This window comes from Caretta caretta, chromosome 23 (assembly GCF_965140235.1).
Source record: "Caretta caretta isolate rCarCar2 chromosome 23, rCarCar1.hap1, whole genome shotgun sequence".
NCBI classification, from domain to species: domain Eukaryota; kingdom Metazoa; phylum Chordata; order Testudines; family Cheloniidae; genus Caretta; species Caretta caretta.
In genome coordinates this window covers 3381646-3405788 of record NC_134228.1, presented here as the reverse complement: position 1 = coordinate 3405788, position 24143 = coordinate 3381646, and the positions used below count along the sequence as shown (strand labels likewise).

The 24143-nt window shown below is 49.2% G+C and overlaps 1 protein-coding gene across 7 annotated transcripts in view; it reads right to left on the bottom strand.

The window, feature by feature from the left end:
• The window catches only part of PAK4 (p21 (RAC1) activated kinase 4), a 92887-nt gene that overhangs the window by 18131 nt on the left and 50613 nt on the right, over positions 1 to 24143 (bottom strand). For 6 of the 7 annotated variants that reach the window (XM_048832942.2, XM_048832939.2, XM_048832944.2 and 3 more), the window contains one exon: positions 9803 to 10026. In XM_048832942.2, the coding sequence (XP_048688899.1) occupies positions 9803 to 10006 (204 nt within the window). In that variant the 5' untranslated portion in view covers positions 10007 to 10026. Of the gene's footprint in view, positions 1 to 9802; positions 10027 to 12323; positions 12345 to 24143 lie in introns of those variants that run through there. The other variant, XM_048832945.2, reaches the window with a different exon arrangement.

The following is a 24143-nucleotide window of genomic DNA, read 5'->3' as shown; positions in this document are numbered from 1 at the left end:
CAAGAGTCCGCGGGCCTAGGAAGACGCTTTCACCACAGCAAAGAGATTTGACTAAGAGGGCAGCCAAGCTAGGGCTGTGCTCTGAAGAGATGGACCCAGTCTTGTAGAGCGCTGGGGGAACGGAGGTGAAAGGTTCAGAGGAGGTCCCTGGCAATGAAGAACAGAGTTGAGTCCGACCAAATGCCTGGCCCTTTGCCCCATCTCAAGTAGGCCTTCCCTGGCCAACCTCAAAACGGCTGAACAAGTTCTCAATAGCTACATTCTTCTCCGCCTGCACCAATACCTTCTGCTCAAAGGCCCTGTGGGGAAGAGACCCATTATCTGTCTGGCCCAGCAGGCCAGACATTTATGGTGTTGTATATGAAGGATTACCATTGCCGTCAAGCAGCCAACAGCATCAATACTTGAGAACACTGGAAGACAGTGCTCAAAAAAGATGCGGGCACTCATGTCGGGGCAACAGCTGCTGTCATGTTTCATGCCCATCAGCAGTCTCTGTGGGGACGTCGCAATACCAAGCTAAGGACCTACAGAACTGCACACAGTTATGCCAACTCTATCACACGGCCATGACCCGTGGGCACTGAGGAAAGCCAAGGAATGCTGGATTGATTGTCTCTCCACAGTAAGTGCCAGGACAAGATTAGCAATGGGGATACCCACAGCCAAACCCAGCAACACCACTTGTTCAGTTTCAGCAGCTCCCTTGGTTCGGACAGACCAGGACGGAAGAGGACGAATTCCTGAGCGCGTTTACGGAGGAATGCCGCCACAGGACCAGCGATTACGCAAACCCCAAAAGCTTCGGCAGCTTGAGAAGTCTCCCAAAGAAGGACAAACTGACAGACAGGCTGCCTTAAGGTCCTACTTGGAGATCGAACCAGAGGGCCGCTTGATTTGCAATGAGACTACTATGGCCCTCTGGGACTTGCCATGATGATGAATCCTAATACCGTCAGCTAAATTAGACTTGGAGGACAAGGTGGATAATTGGACGAGCTCCTGGGGTGATACTGTGGCCAAAAGGGATGTAGAAAGAGAGGACTCTCAAGTAGGGAAGTTACTGTATTTGGCACTGGTGCGACGGCTGCTGGAAGGTGTATTCAGGGATCCACAGTTCAAGAAGGACATTCATAAACTACGGAGGGCCAGAGAGCGACCAGAATGATTCAAGGATTGGAAAACCGGCCTTGTAGGGAGACTCTAGGATCTCAATCTAGTTAGCTTAACAAAGAGAAGGGTAAAGAATGACTTGATCACAGTCTACACATACCTACACATGGGAGACAAAAAATGGATAATCATAGAATATCAGGGTTGGTGGGGTCTTCAATCTTGCAGACAAAGGTCTAATAAGATCCAGTGCCTAGGAATTGAAGCAAGATAAATCCAGGCCAAAAATAAGGTGCATGTTTTTTTAACAAAGAGTAATTAACCATTGGAACAACTTACCAGGGCTTGTGGTGGACTCTCCATCATGGCTGTTTTCCTAAGAGGTCTGCTCCAGTTCAAACATGAATTATTTGGGGCAGGTCTCTGGCCTGGGTTGCACAGGAGGTCAAGACAAGTTGATCTCAGCCTCCCTCTGGGCCTATAGTCTATGACTGAACTGCAAACGTCAGCAGGAGTCTCTTGACTCTCTACTTACAGGAGAAAGCAGCCAGTGGACCTCCAATGAAATCAAGGTGTTACTATCAATTGACACCAGTTTAAGCCAAAGGGGAATCAGAGATAACAGGCCTCCAACAGATTTCAAATAAAGATGGAGAGTGAGGCAGGGGATGAGTACAGGGAAGCTGATCCACACGTGCTGCAGAGAAGGCTCTCCCATACCCCCGCAGGGAGACTACGCGGAGGGGCAGAGAGGGGACTTTATGAACTCCCAAGGATGGCAATTTCCCACCAGATCCTACGTCGAAGGGAAGTTGGGGGGAGCTCAGAGGATGGGAGTAAGATGGTTGCTTCGTACATGAACACAGGCAACAGATGCCAGAGATAGTCAGCAATTGGCTACTACATCAGAGCCAGCCTCACCACATCCCATGCGGCAATGGAGCAGTTTGAACTCAGCCAGCAAACAATACCCAAGTGTATTTATCAACAAACTCATAAACTATGCCGAATCCAACTCTTCAGCTCCTACAAATCCACCCAGCGTCCCCACACGGGAGAGATGGCTCGACGCGAATCATCAAATGCATTCCAAGCCCCTTCACACCTAACCCAGAAGTTCAGAGGAAACCCAAAGGCCCAGCTGAATGAGAGCCAAACACTGTGTGACCCTCTGCTCTGCAAATACAATGCAGCCAGCTTTCAGCCAGCCACCCTGTGGATGGAAGAACCAGAGATTACGCAGAAAGTACTGGGATCTGGACTCCCAAGACCTGACCCACTTCTGCCACTGACTCGCGAGTTTCCAAGTCGAAACTGGTGTAACCCTGGGCACGTCACTGCCCCCCAGCCTCGTTAAGAGGATGCACGCTCCCCTAAGCCAGCAGAGGAGAGGTAAGGGCATAATGCCAGCACAAGAATGCAGCAGGGTGCAGGGGAAGAACTAGAAAGGAGGCAGAAAAATAGAATTTGGAGCCAAGCGTAAGCAGGCGGAGTTCCCACGCTGCTCCAAACAGAGTGTGCACGAAGACACCCCGCTCCAAACTCAGCCCCTTTGGGGAGTTTGCCTTGATCTTTAACAATAAAGGCAAACTCCCTGAAGGTCTGCTGTTCCAAGGGTTTTCTCTGCCAGACTCCCACATTCCTGCCCTTAGTTCCCTCTGTCTCAGAGAGGGACACACCAACCCACTGATATCCTAGGCCGGCGCTAACAAGACCCCGGCATCTTCATGAAGTGTTTAGCACCTGACATTAAGGTGACCTGGCGGAAGAGCCCTGGCATTCCTAGGCAGGGTCCTAAAACATGCCACCTCACCATGTTATACTGGGCTACAAGCAAGAGAAAAATCAAACAATCCCCTACCTTGCCCTGCCACCACACCCAAAAGTTATACGGTGGCCCAAATCCCACAAAGCTTTGTGGGTGCAAAGGATTGTGGGACATGGTGGGTCTCACAGGAGAAGTTTTTGGCTAATTTGTTGGTCACAGACTTAAAAGTTGCAAATCCCAGCCCTATCAGGGAATACGGCAGCAGCATATCCAGGGGTCAGACCGCAAGAATAGAAACAGGAGAGCTGAATTCTAGTGCTGGCTCTGCCACTGACCCACTGCACGGCCTTAGTCAAGTCACTGCCCCCCCTCGTGCCTCGGTTTCCCCATTACTTGGAAACGGGAATACTAACTGCTCACCACGTGTGCGTCTCAAGGGTCTTACGTCCTCCTTTCCCAAACAAGTAGCATGCGGTAACAACAGATCAATAGCAGGCGTTGCTGCTAGTAGCCCCCTCTGCTTCTGGGCTCCAATAAGTACATCTTGGTCACAAGTCAGTAGCAGTAATTGGATGACGCCTTCCAGGATAAAGGATCCCAAGCGCTCTAGGAACAGCATGTGCCTCACCCACCACTGAAATGCAGCCACCCTGGGGTGGGAGAACGGCATAACACTGCCCAAGCATTCCGTCTAAGAGCCATTTCGTGCCTGGCCCGGTCGAGGCCTGGCCCCTGACGGGGCTCTATGACAATACAAATAATACATTCAAAAAGCTCTACGTTTATTACAAGCCACTGGGGTCAGCACCAAGCCAGAGGGAGGAGCTCCACCTACTACTACACTCCCACAGGTTGCTTCGGGGAACGTGCCCCCTTAAACACTGATGCCACTTGCTGCAATCCCTAGGTTCAGCTTCCTTGGAGGTCTCCCATCCACGTGGTGCTGGCCCAGCAGGCCTTTGCTTAGCATGTGAGATCGGAGCCGGACATGACAGAGCTGCACCAGACAAACTAGGGGAAAGCACTGATTGATGGTGGCCTTCCCTGGTCTGCGGTAGCAGAACAAGAGGCTGCAGAGAAGATCTCAGCAGGGACAGATTCACAGCACTCCCCCAGTCCACAGAGCCACCAAGATATGGCAGCCATGCCCACCGCTTTCCATGCGGCTCTTCATTGCTCTGGGAAGAAGCCCCAGGGTGCTATGAAAAACACTCTTCCTGCATGGTAACTGGCAATTTTCTCTGCAAAAATTACAAGGTGGAGCAGCCTTTAAGACCCGAAAAAAACCAGGGCTGTTTCCTCTTCCGTCTCGACGGGGTTTTATTTTTAGCTCAGTCTGCAGCGTATGCAGGAGGGCAGAGCTTTCATGCCTGCAGCCCACAAAACAAAAACCATCCCCAGCCTGGTGCAGGAGAAAGGGGACAGGGTGGGGAGGACCCAACGATGTCAGATAAAAATCAGACTGATCAAAGGGTTCTGCAGAGACATCAGGAAGGAGGGTCTCCATCAGGCGGCTCAAGAGAAGAGTTTGCCGCAATTAGGGATTTCGGGCCTCTGTGAAAGGGCCGTAATTGTCAAACAGCATTGAGCACCTCCCCAGTGTCATGTAAACGGACCGTCACCCACAGCCACTGCCCACCCTCCCGCACAGCGCTCCCACGGGCTTGTGGGAACGGAGCTCCGGGACACACAGGTCCATAGGTTGTCTCTTGCTTTCCCCTTCCAAACCCCTGCGCTGACTGGCACCAGTTTCGGTGCCGGTTGATGGCCCTGTTCAAAACTCGCACCTAGAGCGGCTGGTACTTGGAGGTTGCCCAACTTAGGTCTCTCATCTGCTGGGGCTGCTTAATACGCTCCCATTGAGCGACGCTGTCCACGCAGTTACAGAGAAGGGGTAGCCACCAGCTACATTCTTAGCAGACAGCGGGCCACTTTCCTTGATTTAAGCGGCGGGCTAGCAGGGCAGGAATCACAGACAACCTTCCAGGTCAGAGCCGCTGAACCGGGGACAAAGAGATCATGTTCCAGTGCTATTGAGGGGGTGGGATCCCTGCTAACCCATGGGAGGAGGGGGGAAGAGGGCCCCCTGTTAAGCGGAGAAGGGATTTCAGTGAAAGGCAGGCTCCCGCAACTCCCTTTTTCCACCCAGTCATGTTAAATGAAGGGGCGGAGGGGAATATCTTTGCTTCCGCCACAAAATTAGCTCAGCTCAACCTGTTTGTGTCTTATAATCCCTGCTTTTTCTTCCCCTGTTGCCACAGCAACTCACGCAGGGCAAACACCAATCCCGCTCAGGATTCCCCTGCTGCTGAGCTCAGCAGATCAGAGCAGGTGGAAGACGGTGGCACACAGCCAGAACCAAATTAGTACTGCTCGGTGTGGAAGGGGATCAAGTAATTCCCCAGTCCAAGCAATTCTCCCTCCACCCCTTGCTGCAATTGATTCCCCTAGGGAGTGTGACTCCCCTCCCTCCCTCCTCTCGGTCACACCCCCGGCTCCGCAGTTCCCCGTGCTGGCTGAGCCAGTGCTGCAAGCATCCGGTTGAGCGTCCGTGGAAAGAGATCCCGCTTGCCCTTCGGGTTCTGGTTTGCCGGCACGGATTCCGTACGGATCCTCCCCAGCAGGGAGAGTCGCCAGCCCTACCTTAGGCCTCGCCCCGTGACACCTTGGCAAGGGATTACACGAGACCTTGCTTCACAGGCTGTCTCCACAGGCCTGACCCCGCCATGCGCTGCACAACCTGCCCTCATGGGGAGGTTAGCGGGAGAGGCGGGCCCTGAAAGCTACTGGCAAGCAGCGACAGCGATGCAAATCCATCACCCCAGCGGTCCCAGCACTGAGACCACAGCCAGTCATCCTGACCAAGACTCTCTCATTGTTTCCTTGTGCTCCCCTGTCTGTCTCTGGCCTTAGACTGTAAGCTCCTCGGGGTAGGCACGGTCCTTTGGCTCCGTTTGCACAGTGCCGAGGAGCTCTGTGACCGGGGCCCGTAGGTGCTACGGTAACTCAAAGCAGCAGCAGGATTCCGCTCGGGGGCCGCGGGACGGCCACTGCTGAATGCGGGCGCTGCAATTCCTGCGCGTGGTCTGTGGCTCAGCCGAAGCACTTTGCGGATTGATAGGATGGAAGAGGGCTCATTGCGACTCTGCCTCACGCAGGCACAGAGTCCTACGAGCAAGGCGAGAACAAGCGTCCGTTTTCAGCCCTTCAGACGGAGCCAGCGCTGCGAGGCCAAGGGCTGTTCGTAAAGCCGCTCGAGCACAAGACTTCAAGAGCGTTCGGAGCAGTTCCACCACAGCATTATTAACGGCTGCTTCGTGGTTTAAAGTGGACGAGCCGAGGGAGCAAGGCTGGCCGGCCCTGCAGGAATGCAAGCTTAAGAACATAAGAACGGCCAGACTGGGTCAGACCAAAGGTCCATCTAGCCCAGTCTCCTGTCTTCCGACAGTGGCCAGTGCCAGGTGCCCCAGAGGGCATAAACAGAAGAGGGAATCACCAAGCGATCCATCCCGTCGCCCATTCCCAGCTTCTGGCAAACAGAGGCGAGGGACACCATCCCTGCCCAGCCTGGCTAATAGCCGCTGATGGACCTATCCCCCATGGACTCATCTCGTTCTTTTTAGCTTCAAAACTTCTGCTGCTACTACACTGAATTGTTTACCACAGAAGGATGCTGGTGTCCAAAAGATCAAAATGCCGGAGCGCTCAGGCAGGTCGGGATGGGGGCAGAAGGGACACAGGTTGGACGAGTGGCTGTAACCTCCCCCCTTCTGGAAGAACAGCACTGGCTTCCGAAAGAGAAAGGTATCACTGGAAATGGAGTCTGTACCTCTTTATGTGCTAACAAGCACAGAGAGTTTTACAGGCATCCCCTGGGTCAAGTATATGGACAGCAACTCACCCAAGGGTGGCATGCGAGGTCTCTGCCAAGAGCCAGTTGTCATAGCCATTGCCAAGGGTGTATACAAATAATATTCCAAAAGTAGTAATTTACTGCAAGCTATGTTCTTGGAGCCTTGGTGTTAAAGACTGGTCACTAGGTAGGGGAGGGTTCAGGCAGGGGAGAGTAGACAATTCTCTCTCTCTGGCTAGTCTTTGTCTCTCTCACAATGTAAGTCTATTTTCATATTAAGCCACCAGCTAATCTAAATTGCTAAATCCACAAGAGACAGCAGAATCTAGAGGAAGGAACACAGCAGGACAGTGTCTGGTTTATGAAGGAAGATCAAAGGACTGGTTTGATATATCTGGGATTGCAAAGAGACCCACAGAATCCTTCCCCGAAGAGACAAGCTGACAGCATAGCTTGTGTCATGGAAAAGGGATCACAGCCTGCCTGGAAAACACTCGTGAGCAATACTTCATTAGACAGGAGAGTACCTTGTTAAGTACGTCTAGGCTCTAGAATGCATGTTACGGTTTTAGTTTATCGGAAAACATTTGTTTCCTATCCTTCTACTTGAGATCATTTGAATCTCTAGACTCTCTTAAATAAACTTTTATGTGTTGTCGCTATAACCTAAGTGCTGCAAGCTCTCTCACGCTCAGGGCAGGTGGTAGCAAGGTGCCTCCCAATGCTGGGTACCTCCCAGAAGCGTCACATTTAATACCATTAACACACCTTCATTCATCTAGGCCTAATCTGCAAGGTGCCAAGCACTTTCTATTCCCATTGATTTAACGACTGATCCCAGCAGTTGCCTCCAGTTTTAAAAAACAGTTCTACTTCCAAGCACCGTCCAAATGAGGGCTGCTCCTGGGAAGATCGCAAATCAGCACACAAACTGCTTCAGAGAAAACCTGAGGGCTGGGTCCCAAGTGGCGCTGGACTTTGAGCTACCATGTCATCTCAAAGCAACGCAAGGTAGCTCCTGCAAGTGTCCAGCATGCGGTCTTCTGAGTAAGGACTTTTTGGAAGTAGTGAGAACTTCGGTCTACAGTGCTTACCTGGCCCCCATATCTGAGCCCCTCACAATCTCTAACGTTTATCCTCAACACCCTGCTAGGAAGGAATCTGCAAAGATCCCCCTTTTACAGGTGTGAAACCAAGGCACAGAGAGATCTCACAGGACAGCTGTGGAGGAGCAGAAATTGAACCCAGGTCTCTCTCAGCCCAGCTAGTGCTCTCACCACAAGACTCTCTGTCCTCCTAGCTGGAGTTGGATTCCGTTGAGGCGGGACATTGACATCTGTTGAACTCCCTAGTCCTTGCTTCGACTCCCGCTCCCCTCAGACATCACACTCTCTGCAACTTGCTGCTGAAGGGAAGGCGCAAAACATGGCATAAAAACCAGTCTGGCCATCTGTAATGAATATATGCAGAGGGCTGTTTAAACATAGCCAAGAAGAGCATGAAATGACAGGCTTGTCTTTACCGGCAACCTCCCTCATTGCCGGAACTCGGCACTTTTTAACCTACATATCTAAAGTGCTTTAAAAAGGTGAGTCTGCCTACCTCCCCCGTTCTGTTTTTTTAAAACCTCCTCCCTGTAATTGAGGGACAGATCTTTAAGTGATTAGTTCAAGGTCACGTGGCAAGTCAGTAGCAGAGCTGGGACTCGACTTCGCTCCCCAACGCCCAGTCCTGCTCTACGGCTACTAGCCAACAATGGCCCCTATCCCCCGGCATTCCCACTCACCCCCAACTACCCATCCCATCATTAGTGATTGAACTGGTAGCACATTCAGTTCCATACGCCACAGGAAATCCTCTTCGGTGACATTTAAGGCTCTCGATCAGTCTTCTCCAGTGTACCTTTGGGAACTTCTAATTCCCCACTCATAGGTTTGAGATGCAAGCTCAGTCATTGCAAGACTTCTGTATACTCCCGGAAATTGACGGATTCAAGGTTACCAAGCTTTCGCCATCCCTCCCACACACACACACACCTCGGAGTCTTAGATGTAGCTATTTCCGGTTTCCAGGCTGGCCTTTAAATGGCTTGCTTCCCGTGCCTTACCCAGTTCAATAGGTTTCCTTTTTTATGAGCATTCATGTGCCCAGGGGAGACAGTGCACGAAAACACGCAGCAAAAGACTAGCGGACCCAAATACTAGAGCCTTTGTGCCCCTGCCCTAGCAGGCAAGTTCGCCCCGCTCAGGGCTAATGCTCCATGTAGACACATTCACCTGGAGAGGTTTAGAAAGAATTAATTAGGGTTAGCGTGGAAGCAGCAGTGATTTCCAGATCCTGGGTCTTCCTGACTCAAGCAAATGGACAAGCCACAGTCAAAGTTTAAAGGACAGGAATGATGGAAAAGACAAACACTGGGAAAGGGGAAATGAGTGGGATGCAAGAGGGGTAAATGCCGTTTAATACTTGTGTTTCCCTTCACACATTTTTAAACTCGCCATTGAACCAGGAGGACCAGGGGGCCCAGGGAAGGGAATACAGAGCCTTTGGCCCTAATAGCTTAAATCCACCCACGTTGGGGACCACCGATGGCTCTCGGTAACTAGCAAGAGGCAATTTGGTGGGAGTTTGTTCTGTTCCTAGTAAGAAGACAGGGCATCATGCACATAAAGATGCTGTTGAAACCTGCACCCTCGCTGGCAGCCTGAGGAGAGAGGTGGAGAAACACTGAATGGGCTGTGGAGAACAAGTTGCCATGTTACTTGGCCAAACTGGCACCCCAAAAATGTAAAAGAGGAGAACAAATTGCCCCTGGCCAAGCTTTTCTTCTCCTTCAGGGCTGCCAACATGGCACTTCTTGAAGCTACGAGTGCAGGTGCCTGGGTCCTGTAGAGGTGTTATTTCTGTGCTACAAGTATGAACCCCTAGATATGGATGCCCCTTGACAGACCATTGATCTGTTAGGGAAAGGAGGGACTATAGTGTCTCTCAACCTGGCCTCATTCACTAGAACTCCCTTTGCTCTTGCAGAAACCAGACCCCGCATGAAGGTTCACCAGGCCACCTACCTTTTGTGAGCCATGTTGAATAGCCGTGATGAACACGGGATCCACCAGTGGCTTGGGTCTCTTTGCCGACTCCTCGATGATGCCCTGCCATTGCCTTGGCAGACCAGTGAACTTCTGCTCTTGTTGGTCATACCCAGTGTGGACCCGGTGCTCAAAGTTTGAGGGAGCAGAGATCTCAACGCGTTTCTTTTTCTTGCTGAACATGGTGAGGTTGGCTAAAAGACCTGAGACGGGAATGAAAAATAAATGTCAAGGAGGAAGGGGAGCACTTACCACCATGGAACTGCCTAAGAATCACGGGAGGCTACAAAAATCAAGCTCCTTCATATAACAGAAGGTGACCGTATGGTAGAACACTCAGATCACCCATCAGGGACCACATGGCAAGCTAAATACAATCAGACAGGATTTAGAATTATGTCACCGCATAGCACCTCGATACCTTTTCACCAACTCCCTTTCCAGACAGGGATGCTCTTCTACAACAGACCAGAGATGGTGATTTGCACCTCTCTCACATCCTCCGCCAGAACCATCACAAAGCATTTGAGTATCAAGCCTCAAGAGGCTATTAAATACTATCCCCAGAGAGGCACACTGAGGCACCCAGAGACCTGAACTGACGTGCCCAAGTTTACACAGAGGTCAGTGGCAGACCTGGGACAACAACCCAGATCTCCTGACTCCCACTGCCCCTATTATGTATGGACAGACTAGAAAGGGGGGGTGGGGGGGAGTTAATATAGCCTAAACTGATTTTTAGTGCTTGGGAAAGGAGTTTGATTGACAGTCCTAAGTTCTTATAACTTAGCCACCAATCAGGTAGAGAACTGATTTAGGTCAGTGCCCCACCATACTCTTGTGAGGTATAAGGGTGGCTCAGTCAATTCTTGGCCTCTTTGCGGAGATGGCCAACAAGAGGTGGTCAATTTGCACCAGCTCTGGGGGAGGTCTGAGATGGAGCTGCATGTCCACTACGAACTGGGCTGAGACTCACCAACTCACTGCACACAGATCCAAGTGTTCTCAGATAGGAAACAACTTTTAGTCACTACAGTCATGGGCTGGATTTGAATTGGTAACTCAGAAGCAACAGGCTCTCGCTCACTACCAATGCCTGGAGCTAGTCCCGCATTCATTTAAAAAGACCGAGTGGTGGAGTGTTAGTCAGTCTCCAATTTTGCTGCTGTGTTTGCAACAATCTAGCTACGGAACTTCCCCACTGCCACGTCTACCAGAACGGATGCATAGAAATACATTTCCAGAAGTTATTTAGCTATTTTGCGTGCCCACCTTGAGACACTGTCCAAATTTGAGGGGGCAGGGACTAAGTGCTTCTGACAAAAAACAGGCTCCTTTAAAGGAGTCCCCCAACTTGAGCAGTCAAAAATCAGTCACTTTTGAAAGCATAAGGCATAAAAGTTTCCTTAGATTGTAAGCTCTTTGGGGCAAGAACTGGCTGTGTTGTGTTTGTACAGAGCCGAGCACAAGAGAGCAAACAAAACAACCCTTGACAGGGGAGAGGAGTAAGTTTCCATGCACAGAGCTCCCCCTGCTAGACAGATCTATAAATCTGGTTTGCACAAGTGTTAGAGACAATTATGGGATTGGTCCTCATGCTCCTTCCGAGGCTTGGAGGAAATATCTAATTGGGCTCCACCCCAATGATGAGCTGGCAAAAGCTGAAGAACCAGTTCCTTCTGTTGCTCCGGACCTTCGGCGGCTCTGACCGACCCGCCACCAAAGTGCTGCCGAAGACCCGGAGCGCCGCCGGGTGAGTAAAAATTAAAAAGGGATTCTCTCCACAGCTGAAAGCTCAGGCGGGCCCGACAGGCCGGAGTTTGCCCACCTCTTTAACAACTGGTTCTAAACCGGCTTCAAAATTTAACAACCGGTTCGCGCGAACTGGCTCCAGCTTACCACTGCTCCACCCCGTGTAATAAGTCAGAATAAGTGGGACAAACCAGCTAAAATTCACCCACATGGCTCATGGCCTTAGAGACAGTCTCATCTCCCTCCCCTATACGCCCTCCCCCACACCCTTACCCAAAAAGTTCAATGTCTCAGTGCTCACGTGGACACCAGAAACAAACAGCCAGGACTTCATCCCCATCCATAGCACTCGGTCAGCCAGCTAGAAGAAATGGAGAAGAGTCGCACCCACTGAGCCAACGCAGCCATGCTGTGCAGATGGCATGTATGTTCATGACAGATGGGCCAGCATGGCCCGAGCATGCTCCTGCTTCATGAACGAGACACATCTCAGCAGCCTGAAGGGTTCTGTTCTGACAGAGATGCCTGCTGCATTCACAAGACAGATGATGATGATGATGATAATGAATGGGAAATGCCCAGGAGAAATCCAACCCTTCTGTGCTATGTCTGTCCTGCCAAAGCTCAGAAGGAGACATTTACGAGACAGAGCAGTGCACACTGGCAACATGGAGCTTTTCAGGGCTCCTGGCCACTCACGTGTACCCCGTACCAGCTCATACTGAAGGAACAGTGTGAAATCTCTCACCTTGATCCTAACCTGGCTACCTCTTCCACCTTTGGGTTCGCTCATGTGCCATTCCTGGTCAGAACAATATTCCTGTCCATGTGTCTTTCCATCTTCAAACCCCCTCACTTTCCGATGGCCTTTCCCCAGATGACCTCATCTCTACGCCACCTGCTTCTTTCTTGTCCTGGGTGTCCAGTTTAAAAATCTGGTTTTCCAAAGCTTTATGCCAAGCATGTTTTGCATCATCTTCGTTAGTTTCCCCTCAAACTCTCTCACTTCCTTCCTATCTCAGCTTAATTTGGAGGCAGATCCTGGAAACCCCCCTCACGTGTCCTCAACGTGGCTACGTTTTTACAGGCTCACTCTTTCCGGGGAGGGAACATGTCTATTTCTGTTAAGTACCACACACACACACACGCACGCACGCTTCTGGCACTAATAAGAACAGCTGTGCAGACGTTTAAAGGTCACCTCGTTGTACAGTGACACACTGAATCTCCACCTCAATTGTTCTGCTTTGCTGACATGTCACAGCTCATTCCTTCCTCATGGGTTGGTTGGTTTGTTTAACCAGTTCTCCACCTAAGGCTCATCACAGCTTAAGACAATTTCCCTTCCTGTTTCCTCCAAGCTGCCCAGTACCAGCTGTCCCGAGAGACCACGCCAAACCAGTTTTGATTCAGGAGTGGTTCTAAACAAGTCGGAAGTCTCTGGGAGGCAAATGAGCACAGACACCGTATAGGACAAGGGAGGAGCCAATAACTTGTTTTGTCTGATACACTAAACAAACAGCACACAAGTCACGGGCAGCAATGATCATTCTCCCCTGCCACCCACAGGGGAGAGAGACGTCACCTAACCCAGGAGAGGACGGATGGTTTTTGGGTTACTATGGGGCTGGGACAGCCCCTTTGCTCTTCACAGGTCCGTAACGTCCAGCTCTGTTGAGCCTCTAGATGCTACTGCAACACACAGACACCATCTCCTAGGTTTAAATTCTACTCCTGCTTCTTACCATGGGATCTTCCAGGTGGTCTAAATCAGGGGTTCTCAACCTTTCCAGACTGGACCCCTTCAGGAGTCGGGTTTGTCTAGCATACCCCAACTTTCACCTCACTTAAAGACGACTTGCTTACAAAATAAGACATAATACAGAAGTGTCACAGACACACTGTTACTGACAAATGGCCGACTCTCTCGTTTTTACCACGTAATTATAACAGATTGGAATATAAATATTGTACTGACATTTCAGTGGATAGTATATAGAGCTGAACAAACAAGTCATTGTCTGTATGAAATTTTAGTGTGTACTGTCTTCACTAATGCTTTTTACGTAGCCCGTAGTAAAGCCAGGCAAATATCTAGATGCGTTGATGAACCCCCCAGAAGACCTCTGTGTACCCCCAGGGGTACGTGTACCCCCAGTTGAGAACCACTGATCTAAATAAAGGCCTTGTGCCCTTTTTATGCTTATTTATGAGGTACAAAGGCAGCCTGATGGCTCGTTTTTATATCCCATCCATAATACCTATGTTGACCCCATCTCAATCTTCTGCATTTATCCTCACAACACCCCCCTTGAGGTAGGACAGTGCTATCATCAGAGGAGTAACTGAGGCAGAGAGAGACTTGGGGCTAGTCTGTTAGCTCGCAGCAAGCTGGGCTGTATATCTAGCCTGCCATGCATTAAGTGTTCACACAGACCCTGCTGCCGGGCACTAAGAGCTCTGTAATGTGCTTTGATCTACCCCGCCTTGGAATGGGAGCAGGTCTCCCTAGCTAACAGCCTCACCACTGGATTCCCAACACATTAGAAATCCAGGTCCCGTCTACCCAAAATGTCAACCCCTTCGCAGGCCAGCTTTAAAGAAGTCACTTCGCCTCTCATTTATTTGCTTACCCATCTGCAGAATAGGGATAATTCTCCTCTATGTGGGACATCTTAGGAAGCCAAAGTCTGTCTTGTTTGTAAGGAACTTTGAGACCCGCAAATGGAAAGTCCTAGAGATGGGCGAAGCGCTGCCGTCTGAGGATTCAGAATTCTGATGTATGGTCACTCAGGTGGTGCACTGGACCAGCAATTACACCAAGACCTTTCTAATTACATCTGTCTCCAGTACCAGATGCCATTTGCCTTGCGACAGAAAGTCTCAAGCAGCCCTGAATCAACTGGGAAACAGAACCAAACCCAACAGTAAAAGAAAAAACAGCCAGGGCAATCCCAGAGAGCCAGCTAGCGCGCGCTCTCTCTCTCTCACACACACACAGAGCAACCTGAGCACCTAGAAAACTCGAGTCAGCGCTGATATGGCAGGATACAAAATCTGGCCCGTTTCACCTCATAATTTTCTGCTTAAAAATAAGCATTTTTAATTAATGGGAACCAGCTGCCATATGCAGCTTCACTGTCTAATGTAAAACTAATTGATGTTCCAAAGGGAAAAAGAAATCATTTATTTTTACATAACTAAGCTAGCTCCAGTGAATGATCCTGAAGTGACAGCCCCAGAGAGTGGAGGCCTTTATCTAGAGAGCAGGTGCACCGCAAGAGACACAGCAAGCTTCCTCCACCCAACCCTGAACTGGAGGGACCTCTGCCAGGGGTGATTGGGGAGTTCAGGGTCACCCATCCAACTCAGGGCTCAGCTTCATCGCCAACTCTGGCACGGGAGGCTTTGCAAGGACCGCGCGTGTGATTGCTTTCTAGGGTTGGTTTGCAGCGAGTGTTGACCTTAACTCAGCTTCCGTCCACATGCAGATAACCCTTCACTCGCCCACGGCAGTGCTGTTAACTTGGGTTGGCTGGCCTGAAGCCGTATAAGCTACAGCTCGAGTGGGCACAGCCTGGCAGCTGCTACACAGCCACTCTGCAAGCTCCACTTGAGTGCTGTTAGTCCTCCAAGGCCTGCCCACTATCCTCCCACCATGGGCCCAGAAGGAACCCACCAGTTCTCCCACAGCATACTGCAGGAGAATTCATGGTCCTGCAGCGCTAGGAATCATGGGATGGATGTGCCCTCAGATATATTAGGGCTTGTTACTGGGTTCCCTTTGCAATTGTACCAACCCACTGCGATATCTTGGGCCAGTCACTTCCCCGTTTCCACATGGGAAGCAGAATCCCAAGGCTGCCAGCTCTGGATGTGCACAGAGAAGACCAGTCGTGTTCTAGAGCCCTGAGATCTCAAAGGCACAGGATAAATATATTCCCAGTCAAAGTGATCCTGTGTTTTCTTCCTTCATTTACTCTCCGCTTCCCATATTAAATAACTTGTACTTGTGTTGTTATTCTTCCAACAGAACACCTGGGTTTGGATCCCCAACCTGAAGGCATTTTGCCTTACTTGCTTGCCAGTTGTCCCTGATTTTGGATTAATATTTAAATTTAGAACTAGGAAGAAAATAAAACCATTAAAATGAAGTTCTAGCAACTGCAAGGAGAAGAGCACACAGGCTAGCTGCTTTGGAACGTGAATCTAAATCTGGCAGTGACCTAACAGGCAATCTCTTGCTTGTAACTTCACAGAGCTGTCCTCCTCTCTCAGGCACTGCTTAGAGTAGAGATCAGAGAGCATGATCTCTCCTGCCTGTGGGAGAGAGTCTAGCCTTCAGCTTGCTGAGGACAGATAGCTGGGAAGAGAGCCCAGGAGCACAGAGATGCATGATCTCTAGTGGCTGGAACAAGAGAGACTGGAGTCAGCAATTGTGGGTTCTATTTCTTGCTCTGCCACTATGTGGCTTCAGGTAAACCACTGCCCCACTCTGCCTCGGTTTCTCTACTTGTAAAAAGGTGATAATCAGCCCCACTCACAAGAACATGGATGAAAGGTGCTAGAGAGAAAGGCAAAAGGATTCCTGGGACTTGGGCCATGAGGCACCTTATATTTAGAGTGAAACTAAATATCTCAAACATTTTAAAGTGCCAATGTTTAGAAGCTAATCAAGCAATTGAAGAATAATCCCTTTATGGCTCTAATCATTTCCCAAGAGGAACCAACTTTAGAATACAGACTCTTTCTCCCCGCCATCCCATTTGCCCCTTTTCTGGCTTCCAAGCAGCTAAGTAAAAAGGACTAGAAGGAAGCAGGGCTATACCCCATTCCAGGGCAGCAGCAGGTTCACACCTTCCTTGTGCAAACTGCAGGGTCAGGACAGAGTTGCTCACCAGCACCAATTTCTAATCCCATCCATCTTGGAAGATGCACGTGCTGCCTCAGTGCAGGGGACCGGACTAGATGACCTACTGAGGTCCCTTCCCATCCTACAGGTCTATGATTTCTATAAACGCTGAGCCCGACCCTGCTCCCATTGAAACCTGTCCAAGTTTTCCCCCCCCACTTGAGCAGAAACAGAATTGGGCTTTCCCTGTGCAGTTATCTGCTACACAGTAAATTAAGATAGAGGCCACTAACGGCAGCGCCTGGCAAATTACTTCTTGGGCACTCTAGACTATTGCCCAGCACCACAAATTATGTAGAACAATGAGGCTGGATTTTTCTCCCCAGGCTACCTCTCAGGTCAGACTGCCTGAAGGCCTTTTGTCAATTTCCGGATAGCTAGGTACATTCTGATGAGACTAACATCAGCCCCAATCCAACCTTCCAGAAGCCTGAAACCGACCCCCCTCTCGGAAGCCCTGTAAACCCAGCCCACAGTGCATCAACTAGGAGCAGAAGAGACCAATTCTACAGGTCGGGGGGGGGGGGTTTTCGTCTCCACGGTCTACTCAATCCTCAGCCTCTAACAAGGGCGGACAAGGGGATGTCAGTAGCATCAAGCATGGGTATTGTTCATGATATGGATACCTGCCCGATGGGAATCGGTCCGAGCCTCAGCAGCTCATTGGCCACCACCAGATAGCTCCCCACTGTTTCACTACTGACCTGGATTAGAACCAGTGGCCTAGAGATGAAAGGCTCTATGGGTATGTCTACATGGCTCTGTGGACCCATATCTGTGGGACCCGGGCATGTGGACTTGGTATTTTTAAGCCCATACTCGAGCATCCACACTGCATTGTAAATCTAGGTTTATAACTGCTGGAGCCAGGTCTTACCACAGGGCTAACGGGTCCCTACTGAACCACACAGACCTTCCGCGGCTTGAGCTGCGTCCACGCTACGAAGTGATAGGGTTTGGACCAGAGTCTCAGCAGGGCTTGTGTGTAGACCCCTTCCTCCCTGGATGGGGCCTGGGACCCGAGTGCTTGCTGACTCAAGTCAGACAGACGTGTGTGTGTGTGTGTGTGTGTGTGTGTGCGCGCGTGGGGACAATATGGGGGTGGGGCTCAAACCCGAGTCTGAGCCCGGGTTTCCAATGCACTGTAGCACACCTGGGAAATTGAGTTTGATACCAACCGAAAATGCACATGTTCTGAAAGCGGAAGGGGAAGGATGCTAGCACCACATTGTTACAACCTGGCTCCGAGAGGGGCAGGCACTCTGTACCAGAGTTCACAAAAGCATTATGCTTAAGCCGCCTTCTTCCCACAACTCTCCTCCTGACTGCTTAGAGAACAGAGAAGATCTCAGCCACTTGTAGACAGGAGCAGGAATCCCTCTGTTACTAGCCATGGGAGTTCACCCAAGATCAAGCTGAAGTCTGGGAAAGCTGGTGTTCAGGACAGTCACTTCGCATTAAAGGGATGGAGAGGAGTCTCCCAATGTCACAAGAAAATGTGTCCCAAATTCAAAAAGCAGAAAAGGGTCTTCAGCACTGGATATTCAGAGTGCATCCTCCCTAGCTAATCTTTGGAAAACACAACCCGCTTCTCACTCCAGGCTGTGCCAGGCAGATGGTCTGCGGTATGCATGAACAATCAGACCGTGACACTGACATGGTCAGAAACAACAGCCTCCTGAGCCCAGATGGAGCATACAGAGTCTTCTCTGCCCTGTCCTGTTCGACCTTTCAGCCCTGGCAGAAGAGCAAGAGAAGGCTTAGACTCTGAGGATCTTTCCCAAAGGATATGCTGCATGTTGCTCCTTCAACATAGTCTGTCTTTTAATGCTTCTAAAAGAGAATCCACCAGAGCCCTGGCTGTCATCTCCCTGCACTCTAGAACTACCCACTAAAACACACGAAGGCTTGACCCTCAAGAAACCTCTTCATCAAGTGGGAGTCAAGGAGAGCCACCAAAAATAAATCACAGAACTCGACACCACATTCAATATATGCCAAGTAACACGACTGCCGCGGGAACCAGCCACCCTTCAATGGCTCTGAGGCTCTGCAACTCAGTCCGACCCACTACCTACCCCCCGGCCCCAAATGGCTACTGACGTACAGGGGTTCCCCTATAACAAGCCATTCCCTCCTGCAGGCTGTGGATGGTGGATGTTTCCACATCACTAGACCATTTGCTCGGTGCTCCTCACGCTGCACTTGGGTGGCGGGGCCCCTCTGCCTGGGACCCAGGGGAGAGCCGAAGAAGATCAGTGGGCTCTGCAGTAGCTACAGGCACTGCAGGAGCAACATAAAGAAAGGAGATATTCTTCGGGATTAAAACCAGAGCATGGCATTGCTCCTTTGTGACAGGAACAACTTCAGGCAGCACTGCCTAATGTTTTCACAGCCCGGGTCCAAGCCTGCCAAGATCGGGTGACATTTCGACACCTGTCCTCCTTAACGCTCCAACTGGCACACGGAGCAGCATCCAGCTATGCACGCCGAACTGTGTTCGTGGCTCTCTGGAATTGATAGTTGATGAGAAAAAGGCCAAACAGCTTTAAAGCTCGATGGTCATAAACATACCACAATTGCTAGGACAGCGAAACTCCCCTGGACCTTGCCACCACTGAGCAAATTAAACTTTTCTTACAAAAACAGGGGTATCAACCACGTGGAATCTCCCAGAGTAGAGATGCTTTAAGATATTAGACGTACTTCATGTCCTGTAAGTGTTATCTGGTTGCAAACCTGACAAGAAACGGTCAGCGAAAAAATTACAGCCCATGTTTTCAAACTTATGCTCCTTAAATAAATAAATAAAATTTAAATTTAGGTGCCTAAATAGAAGAACAGAAAAAGCTTTTTTATCCAGCATGTGGGGTGAATGGGGGGTGCCGGTAAGTGAAAAAATTAGGATTAATTAAGAGGAAGGGGACCCTGAGCACGCAGGATAGCAGCGGATCCTAACGGTTAAATGTTTAACCCGTTTAAACTATTACAATTGTACATTATTTACATCCCTAGCTACTGAGGGATCTTAATGTCCACAGCCTCCGGTGGCAGCTCCATTCTTCCCCACAGAGAAACCCAAGAAGCAGCTCAGAGTTACGAACTTAACTAGTCAACCGCACACCTCATTTGGAACCAGAAGTACACAGGCAGCAGCAGAGACCAAAAAAACAAACAAGAAAAAAGCAGCAAATACAGTACAGTACTGTGCTAAACGTAAACTATTAACACAAAGGGGAAACAGCATTTTTCTTCTGCATAGCAAAGTTTCAAAGCTGTAGAAGTCAATGTTAGTTGCAAACTTTAGAAAGAACCATCACGGTTTGTTCAGAGTTGCGAACGACCTCCCTTCCTGAGGTGTTCATAATTCTGAGGTTCTACTGTCTTGACCCATGAAGAAAGGCTGCTAAGGGCTGCGGACAGAAGCTTCACAGAATCTGACTTATGGAACTCACCCCTTGAAGAGTGATAATTGGGCCTATAAATTTACCTTAAATTGTGAACTCAATGGGGAGCTTTTGGGGTTCTTAAACAGAACAGACTTTGGGGGAAGTAAACAGAGATGGACGGGCAGAGAGGCTACCGTAATGCTGGCTGACTGAAAGAAAACAAAAGAGGAAGAAGAGAGCATCATATGGCTGCCACCCCCACCACCTCCTAGGACCATGGACCTTCCTCATCCTAATCCTGAGAGATGTCCCGACTAGACTGGGCCAGAGAGAGGGAGCCAGATGACAGCGCCGCCTCCACTGGGTCTGGCTAAATCCTGACCACCACCTGGGATGTAAGACTTTGTCACATCTCCCCCCCACCCCCTGCCCTAGTGTGTTCCTTTTCCTTCCTTGCTGTATTTCTTCTCTATCGTATCCCTATCCTTTTGCCCTCTATTTAATATGTGGCTTAACAAAAACAGCTGTTCCCCAGTCCGATGCTGGCAGCAGCTTGCCAGGTCTCAGAATGGCTGATCAGACCATGTGCTGGGCCTATTTCTCCTCCAGCAGTGAGGTTACAAGTGAGAGTCAGAACCAGAGACAAAAGCTGCATTTTCTATCTTTGCTGTTCTTTTCTTTCCCCTGGTGGGTGATGGTCTTGTTTTGCCTTCTAGCAAACAGGAACAGACTAACAGCAACAACAGCTCCAGCCCATCTCAACTAAATGTCTTCCCTTTCCCCAAAAGGACAGTTATTACCAAGTGTAAAACCATCTAAGAGACTGTCAAACGAGGGGCGGAAGTGTCTTTCTAAAAATATTTCCCTGAGTAGATAGAAAGAGACAAGGGATGTTGTTAAAATGAAAGCCTTATTTAGTACTTTACATTTCAAACGCTTTACCTGTTTTTCTTTCTTTTATTAAAGGTTCAAACGGATTTCTAATGGTGTGTTTTCCATGGTACTCAACAGGCAGAGGTCTTTGTATATCAAACCCTGAACCTTGTTTAAAACTGTTTAATTTTGGTCAGTTACAGGCCTTTGACTCTTCGGGCCCATATATTGCACCCAAAAGCAGCGATACTCAGACTGAGGCTCGGGAGCTGCAAGTGGTTCTTTGCAGCACATATTAAAACACCGATTCAATTAACAACCAACCAATTCAAGTTATTGGCTAATCAAGATGCTTTTACTATGTTATTAACCAATTATAGAATAGCTGGTCAGTCAGTTTGCTGTGAGAATATTATACACACATGCATGGTATATATATGAGAGAGAGAGGGAGAAACAAAATGAAACAATCAGTTCACACTACTGTGGCTCTTTCTTGGCTCCTGGACCACTGAAGTCTGAGTATCACTGACCTGAAGTAACACAAACGGGCCTTTAATCGAAAAGGATTGCTAAGTGGCTTTGCAAGCTATATGGATACTGCAAAGCACCTGCCGTTGAGCAAGGAAGGTACATGACGCACTGCATGCAGAATGAAGGAGCGAAATCTTCTGAAATCACATGAGGGGTGCCTCCATGGGGTCTTTCATGTCCACTCCCAATGCCTGGGCATGATTTGTTCAAGAGAATTCCTCCCACCCGTCCAGCATGAAAGATTAATCCAAACGGGAACAGGTGCAGAGACTGATGACTAGGATGATCAGGGGAATGAGCAGCCTCCTTTAGGAGAGGAGGCTGAAAGAGCTAGGCTTGTATAGCCTAGCAAAACGAAGGCTGGGAGTGGATCTGATGGCTCTCTATGAATACACTGGGGGCAGGTGGGGGAGGTAAACACCAGAAAGAGAGAAGAGCTATTGAAGCTAAAGGATGATGCTGGCACAAGAACAAATGGGGATCAACTAGTCAGGGATCAATGGAGGCTGGAGAAGGTGGTTTCTAGCCATCAGAGGAGGGAGGCTCTGGAATAACCTTGCAACAGTAGCAGTGGGGGCAAACCACCAAACTTGTTCTAAATTGGCACTTGATACGTTTATGAATGGGATGATCGCACAGAGTTGGCTGTGACAGCAAGGACTGGACTCATGGACGCAGGAGGTCCCCTTCCAGTCCTATGACCCTTTAACTCTCTTCCTGGACCCCAGTTTATCTGCCTCCAAAAGAATAAAGGGGCTGAGCTGACCCAGCTGGGGTCCAAACTGCGGTGCCAGGGAGTCCAGGGGTTCCAGCTGTGAGCTGTACAGCCTGATCCCATTCCTTTTTAGTGAAGTACAAAGCACTTGTACTTGGGTGTAGTTTTGTTGATCTTGGGCAGAAATTAAAGAGCCAATATTCCTCTTTATGTGGGGGGGAGGCAGAGGTTTTAAAACAGAGCATCAGATTTAAAGATAGTGTTTCCAGATCAGTGTTCTGAGTTGGGGGTTTTTAAACACAGACTCAGATCAGGAATTGGACACTGGATGGTCTGTTATTATCATTTCAGAAACTCCACTACGCAAAGTTCAAAGCAGACTCAAGAGGGTTTTACAGAGGGCTTAGAGCTGTGCTCTGGATTGGCATTACACAGGAAATCTGGCCATGGGGTGAACCCAAATGTATTTTTTTCTTGTAGAAACAAAGCCAGGCAACAATGAACGTCTGTTTACATCATTAAGCATCTGTGTCCTCTTAAAAAAAATAAATAAATAAAAATCAAAGATACAGCTTTGGTCCTGCCCAGTTGCAGTTCAAAGTGCTGGCAAATCACTACAGAAACAAAGAAATTTTCCAGAAACTGGCACAGAGAAGATGAAGGGTTTGTCCATCCAAGATGATTCTGACAAGCACCATCCTCTCACTTACCCGTCCTTTTCCTTCCTTTGGACCAGACAAGTTATACCTAGAGGAAAGGAAATCCAACCAAATGAGCTAGAGTACACTCTGGAGCGAAGACGAAAGTGAGCACGAGAGAGAGAGATCTTCTTAGCCATTGATAATGTGACAGGGGATGGATATCAAACCTGTTTTCCAAGCTCTCATTTGTTCACGTACCAACTGTGGCCCCAACCCTGCACAAGATAAAAATCATGACCCATGCATGCCTTGAGGAGTTAACAATCCAACAAACGGACAAAAAAGAAACTCGCAGTATAACAATGTGTTTCTCGTCTGAAAGACGACTCTTCTAGCAGCTGATAAATGCACAGCCCTTGTAATCCAATGTTCCCTTCACCAGCCACCTGGGTCAGACAAGAATATTTCTGGTCATTGACACAAACCCAAGCCGCAACGCATAGCTACTCCCTCTGCTCACCTACAACTTCACTATTCTAGACAGTGCTGGTGGCCTTATAGTCACCTGCTCATCTTCAAGCTGATATGGGCCATCCAGTGAATGCATCACAGGGACACTTTAAAAAAAAAAGGAAGACAGAAACCACAGTCCCGGGTCAGAAGAACAACAGCGGAAAGCTAATAAACTAGAGAACGGGTGACAACCTGTCAGCTGGCTCATCCTAGCCAATTCCATAATACAAAAGTTATTAAATGCAACTGGTTGGCACAGTCATCTGGCTGGCTCCTCTGGTGTAGGCGAGCATATGTGGCAACCCCTTTACCAAGTTTCTCAGACACATTGAGATGTAGGCACTTGTCAAAGCAATCTATTTCAATCCAAAAATCCTCAGATTCAATTGCGCACATTTCTAAGAGGCAAGTTAAGTCCGCAGTATGAACAAAGAAGCTAGTAAGAGTTTCCACTTTTGAACAAAAAGCTAACTCAAAAAACAGATGTGGGCCAAATTTTGTAATGGGGGGGAGGAGGGAAAAAGCAAGAGGAAATCTACACCTTCTTAGGAAAAATCCAGAGCCACATTCATCCCTGTTGTAACTCTTGACGCTGGTGAATTATCAGCTGAATGCTCTGAACCGGACAAAGAAAAACATCTGCAAATATCCTGGCCTCCTCAAAGCAGCAGTGGGTGGGCATAGCGGTCTTAGCTAGGCGACAGAGGTCAGGGGGGTTAACAGTGAACATAAAGCAGATTCTCAATCATGAGGCACCAGGAGTATGTATGGATCTGCCTCTGCAACACACAGAAACACGGTTAAACTTACTGGTCAGGCAGCAGAATTGAAGAAGGACTCGTGCTTCTTCTCCTTCTGACTTGATGAACTATTTAGGCCTCTATCATGCAAACTTTACTCCTGCAAGTAACGCCACTAACTCCAGAGGGAATACTGGGGAGGGGAGCGGACAAGACAAGGAGAAAAATGGTAAAGAAAGGCCACCTACAGC